The sequence below is a fragment of the Numida meleagris genome, chromosome 26 (assembly GCF_002078875.1).
Source record: "Numida meleagris isolate 19003 breed g44 Domestic line chromosome 26, NumMel1.0, whole genome shotgun sequence".
In the NCBI taxonomy this organism is placed as follows: Eukaryota; Metazoa; Chordata; class Aves; order Galliformes; family Numididae; genus Numida; species Numida meleagris.
The window spans coordinates 3,753,426-3,759,794 of NC_034434.1; the positions used below are offsets into that span (position 1 = coordinate 3,753,426).

General features: G+C 57.3%; 1 protein-coding gene across 9 annotated transcripts in view; it reads right to left on the reverse strand.

The window, feature by feature from the left end:
- The window catches only part of IKZF3 (IKAROS family zinc finger 3), a 25,567-nt gene that overhangs the window by 15,801 nt on the left and 3,397 nt on the right, over window positions 1-6,369 (reverse strand). For 7 of the 9 annotated variants that reach the window (XM_021378142.1, XM_021378141.1, XM_021378150.1 and 4 more), the window contains exons 2-3: window positions 5,309-5,362; window positions 4,603-4,713 (exon numbers count right to left, since the gene is read on the reverse strand). In XM_021378142.1, coding sequence (XP_021233817.1) covers window positions 4,603-4,713; window positions 5,309-5,362 — 165 coding nt within the window. The other 2 variants (XM_021378144.1, XM_021378148.1) reach the window with 2 other exon arrangements.

A 6,369-nucleotide genomic window follows, 5' to 3' on the forward strand; every position in this document is an offset into this window, starting at 1 on the left:
TGCACTCAATCCATGCATTACTGCCTTATGGGGCACAGGGGTGCACTCAATCCATGCATTACTGCCTTATGGGGCACAGAGGGACACGCTGAGCTCTGAGCATGGCTCACCCCGTCTGCAGCGCTATCCCAATGCCGCGCGCTTCGGTCGCATGTGGGCGTCTGAAGAACCTCAGTGGAAACTGTCACCCTCCGGTGGCTGAGAGCACAGAGTGGCAGCACTGAGGAAGAGGCTTTTATCAAACTCAGATACAAATTACAGGCGTTGGAATTTTTCCACCCTCACACCACTGTCGGCAGTCGGATGGACCCTGACCTGGGAGGGGGCAGCGATAAAGGGGAAAGCTCCAACACAACGCGAGGAGGAGTGCAGCCAGCCCAGACTGAACCACGGGGCTGGGGGGGTCGGACAAAGCCACAGCCTTTCCCCAGCCCCAATGTTGGCTCTGTGCATTGCCAGAGGCACAGGGAGCGCTGTGAGACTGGGAGGAGGGTGGGACATGCCACCCACACTCCCCATCGCAATGGGATCAGGGAGTTTCCAGGCTGGCCTCTCTTAAGCAAGAGGAAGGCAACAGCAAGCAGAAAGGGGCGAGGAGCCGAGGGAAAACACAGCTCTCCCCAGCAATAACAGAGCTCTGCAGAGGGCAGGGCTGTGATCTCAGGAGAGCTGCAGCCAGAACGACGCTGAGCGCAGGAGGGCAGCGCGGGGCAGAGCGCGGCGGCACGCAGCAAAGCGCAGCACGGGGCTGAGCGCGGGGTTTCGCTTCCTGGGGAGGTGGCTGCGAGATGAAAGATGCGCTCCAGAGTAATATTTTTGTTTCACCTGACACGCTGCAAAAACAATGGGTTCTGGAAAAAATCCAACGTGAAGCGGTGGCGGCGGCTGCAGAGTGAGTCACCGCGTGCGCACAGCGCTGTGTGCGTCCCATCAAGAGCCAGCGGCACCGGGGGGACGAAGCGGAGCTGCATCAGAGCTGTGCTGGGAGAGGGAGCCTCAGAAGGAACCCCCCCCCCTCCATACACACACACCCCGTTATTCTATTTCATGCAGCATCAAGTATAGAGAAAAAGATGCGCAGGGTTTGCGCTGTTGCAGAGCAAAGTTTGGCCGTGGCACGGCGAGAAGCACGAGGGGGAGCACCGGGAGCCACCGAAGGGAGCAGCACCGGGGGTGGCACCGCCACCGTGACACCCCCGGCTCGTGCAAGAAATCCACGGGGGAACAAAGGAACTCAATCACGGCGATGTGGCACTTTAATGGCACCGCCGATTTGCTGCGCCGATTCGGAGATAATGAGCCCCTCACGGTGCAGATGTTCCGTCAGATGAGAGGGAAAAGAAATAAAAGAGGGGGAAAAAAAAAAAGGGAAAAGCGCTTCTCGTCTGCCGCTTCCTAAGTACCCAATTAAACCGATGGTGGAAGCGGATAAATCGTTTACCGGGCTCTGACAGCTGTGGGTGGGATTCCGAGCGCAGGACGCGCGGTTCGTCCCCAGGACGGATGCACACGGACACGGACACGTGGGGGCTGTCCCCTCCCGGATCCATGGATGCACCGTGGGGCTGAGAGTCCCCAGAGTCACCCCATGCCCGTGTCCTGCTGCTCACACAGGGGTGCAAGGAGATGGGGCAGTGAAATGGGGGGGAGACAAGCAGTGCTCGTCGCTTTCTGAGAGGTTGGATGTGCGTTTCCTACTTGGTTAATAGCCGTGTCCTCCTGCTGCCAGAGCACTACGTGGTTTATGTTGCTGTAGGGTTCATTACAAGCATAGCAACATTTGTAGAAGTAGAACGGCGCACATTGTCTCAGAGGTGGTGTGGGTTGAACCCAAGCCCAATCACCGCTCCTTGAAGCACTTTGTTCAGAAATCGAGGGGTTTTCCTTCGGAGCCTGCGTTCTGACACACATCCCTAATTCCCTAACCGATATTTCCCATCCATCACCAGCTTTTTGCCAAATCGCAGCAGCATTTCTTTAGGACTTGCCCCCAAAACATCCCTGAGAGACATCAACATGAGACGGATGGAACTGCTGATAAAGGAGAAGCATCACCCCACAGCGGGAGCACCCCACGCCCTGGCCCCACGGAGCCCCATTCCCCACAGCCCCCTCCGCTGGGTTGCCTTCCTACCCTGCAATTCCAGTTCCTGGGTCCCTCTGCCCCCCCCCATGCGCTGCTCTGCATGGGGCTGTGGGTGGGACCGCAGCTCGTCTGCTCCAGAGCAGATTTCACCTGAATGCCAACCACAAACATTTCTCCTCCCTTTAATTTCGAGAAGCCCAACATTAAGGGGCACCCTAACAAAGCCCTGGGTGTCCCTTCCCAGCGCAGGGAGCTGCCAGGCAGCCTTACAGGTCCCTTCCCACTCAGACAGTGCCGGGATTCTAGGAACAACTGGGGACGGATCCGAAACTCACACCAAAGAGAAACAGGAGACGGGGAAAGGAGCGCACGATCCATCCCACAGCACCGAACGCCCATTCTCCTCCACGCTGCGCCCGATGCATCGCACCGAGAGCTGAGACACCTCTCATCAGCCGACCCCACGTCCCCCTGCCAGGGGGGGGGGCCTGCAGGAGGAGCCAGGGCGCTGCTCTGCCCCAGTCCCATGGGCAGCCAACGCCATCCGCTCCCAGCAGAATTCCCACCCGGCGCAGCAGTGACAGCAGCACGGTGCCCCCCCCCCCCCGGCCCCGTGCCCCCGCTCAGAGCCCTGCAGAGCTGCACAGCAGAGCTGATGCCGCGAGATAACCCCACGCGCAGCGCTCGGAGATGGCACGCACTGATAAAACGCGGCGCTTCCTCCCCGGGCTGATAAATGAGTGCGCTCAGGGCTCGGTGGGAGCTCAGCACGGTCCCCCCCCTCCTGTGTCCCCCCTCAGCCCCACAGCCACCAGTGCACCCCTCGTGCAGCAGCCACCACGAGGCTTGGGTTTGCTGCATTCCACAAGCGTGGAAGCCAGCTGACATCGGTGCGCCCCAGAAGTTTCAGCCTCGGATGGGGGAATCGAGGCGCAAAGCAACCGAACCCTTGGGTTCGGTCCCCAAGGAAGCAAGGTCTTTTTTTTTCCACCCTGATTTTTAAACTAAAGGGATCTTTGGCTCTGGTGGCGTTGGGGTCACGGAGAAATGAGGGACACGGAGCACACCCCCCCCCCGCCCCAGCACCCTGTGAGCAGACACAGGAAGCACTGCTTGCACGGCTGCAGCGAGCACACACGTGTGCACCGCAGCGCAGCTTCCATCCCCTCGAGGCAAAAAAAAAAAAAAAAAAGGGCTTTTTTTTTTTTTTTGAATTTTTATGTGTGCCTTTCTCCATCACGCTTTGCATTACCCCATCACTGCAACCTCCTGCCTGCAGCTGGAGGACGGGCCGTGCCGTGTTCACCACACAGCATCCCACCTCCGGCAGCTGCGACGCAGAACAAGCACGGCCCATGTGCTCAGCAGCAGCAGCGGGGTGTGAAGGAACAAACCCTGACCCTGCTCCTGTGGGGGAGTGCAGAGGAGGGGAAAGCAGAGCTGATGTGAGCGGAGAGGTTGGATGCGAGGAGAAAATTGACCCATAAGAGCGGTCAGGTGCCCAGGGAGGTGGTGGGGTCACTGAGGCTCGGGGTGTCCATACACCTCCCAGCACTGAGGTGCTGTGCTCTGGGATGTGGTGCAGTGGGGGATATCGGTGGCAGGTGGGCGGTTGGGTGGGGTGATCTTGGAGGAGTTTTCCAGCCTCAGTGATCCGAAGATTCTGTGGTTCTATGAAATGGAGGCAGAGTGGGCAAATGGTCGGGAACGCTTTGCATGCTGCAGAATCTGAGGGCAGCGTCTGATGCCTTGGGTGTAGGAAAGGCTCGAGCTTTCCACGTTCAATAGTTCAAAATGTGGAATGCCCCTTTTTAGGGCCAGTGGAGCGGAACCCACGGCCCAGGCTCTGCAGTACACACAGCTTCAAGAACAGAGAAGTCGGAAACCTGAACATTTTGCTGCAGCCCAACATCAAGTCACTGAATCACAGAACCATAGGATGGTTTGGGTTGGAAGAGACCTTGAGAGCACCTGGTTCCACCCCCCCGCCATGGGCAGGGCTGCCAGCTGCTAGATCAGACCCACAAGGAGCTCATAGAGCCTGGAACACCTCCAGGGATGGGGCACCCACTGATGCCACAAAGACATCCCAAACCGAGAACCCTGCAGCGACCACTAATTCACTGGATGCATGCACTCTACCTCAGAACTACCAACCCCAGTCACAGCCACAGCCACAGCGTGTCCCAGTGCTGCTGTGCTGGCATCGCCCCCCAGAACCCCCTGCATCTTGTGTCTGCCTGTATATTCAGGGCAGGAATGTCGGTAGTGCTGTGGGTTCAGGTCATGAGCTTCTGGATCAAGGGAGAAACTCGAGGTCCCTCACCCTGTATGCATGGCAGGACTGCTCCGAGCCCGGGAGCTGTTTGTTTTCTATTCCATCCAACACACCCTTCCACAGACACGCAGGCAAACAGAGCTGTCACCCAGAACCAAGCTCCTCGTCGCTCCCGCAGCACAACCAGGCACACAGAGAGCCAAGTGGCAGCTGCCCCCGCGTGCCATTCCCACCGTACCTCCTGCTTCTCCGTTGGATTGACTGTGCTCCTTCAGCTCCTCTGCATTATCCGTGCCCTCCGCCTCCTGCCCTTTGCTTGGGTTGCACTCGGCCAGAACCTCCTGTCCCTCTGCAAAAAGCAAAGCAAACCGTGAAAAAAAAGACGACTATTTCTGCTGCAGCGTGTCCAAGCCATCACCCCAGCCCCCAGCATTGCTCTCGGTGCTCTTATCGCTGCACCCGCTGCCATTCCACGGGGTGGGTTTGCTGCCCAGAAATCAGTGCAAATGCCCAGGGGCAGCGGGAGCCAAATCTTTCATAAATGAAACCATTTCAATAGCTGCTGTGAACACTGACAGTCGGACAGCAGGAGCAGCGATGCTCCTGAATAAGAAATATTGAAGACTATTGAATACCCCGGGTTTATATTCTGATTAGCAATGAAGTGCTGGTCCTACCCACGCGCAGGTTTGGTTTCCTATTTTCAGGAGTGCGGTCGCCCAAGAGCACTGAGTTATTCTTTGTTCCCCGGCCAACACTTACAGCTTCCTCCTGAAAACTTTCCCTCCCCATTGCACGCCGCTTTATCCTTTAATATCGATTTCCAACACAATTCATTCAATTCTAGAATTCTGTTTTTGCCTTTAGCATCTGTTACTCAGAATCCAAACAGCCCTCACCCTCACACTGCCCTCCACATAAAGGGGAAGTTTCCGGGGCAGTACCTGCAGCCTTGGGCTGTTCCTGGGGGTTGCTGAGGTCCATGCTGCTCTGTGAATCTGCAAAAGACGCAGAAAAACCGCTCTGAGTCACTCTGGATTTGTAAAAGCGCTCCCGGCACGGCCGCTCGTGTGACCGCTCCCTGCCTCCTTCACCAGAAGCAAAACTGAAAAAGCAAAGCTCTCCGACAATTACCTAAGAATCGTTAGGTTCCAGCGTACGGGCGTTTGCACGCGTCCAAAACGAGGGGTTTGGTATTTCCAGCTTTCAGAACCATCCATCACCGACCAGAACCGACTCGCGCTCCGCACTGCGCACCCCCTCCCCTCCCCGCAAGCACCGCACGCAGCGGTGACAGCTCGATGGAGCAGGAGCACCAGGAAGTGCCACGGCCCCCGTGCCATAGCCGAGAACAGAGCCTGCAGCCCTCACAGGATCTGCTGGCGCTGACACGAGTCCCATTCCCACCTGGGAGCAGTGACGGGGATCCCATGGGATGCTGGAGCCCGCGGAGCCCTGCAGCTGCAGGCTGCCTTCCGGGCTTCGCCCTCCCCACGGTGTCACAGCCGCCCGCTTCCTTCCTCCTTCCTTTCCTCTCTCTCTTTTTCCTCTTTTTTTTTTTTTTTTAACATATCCAAACATCTTTTCTCTGCTTTGCACAGGAGCGGCTCCAGGAGGGGCAAAGCCCGTTCCCGGTGGTTGTGTAACAGCGCCGAGGCGTTGACCGCGGCCGCGTTCACCCCATTGGAATCTATCGGCACCACCGCTGCACATGGAACATTGCTGCGGTCTCCACAACGTCAACGTACAAAACTGTTAACTCTGCACAGGGAAATGGAGCACTCGGACAAGGCTGCGTGCAAAGACGAGTCCAACAAGGGGAGCGAAACCAGATCCATCCAACAGGGAAAAGTAAATGGGGATGCACCCAATGGAAAAGGCAAAAGGAGATCTACCCAATGGAAAAGGCAAAAGGAGATCCACCCAATGGAAAAGGCAAAAGGAGATCCACCCAATGGAAAAAGCAAAAGGAGATCCGCCCAATGGAAAAGGCAAAAGGAGATCC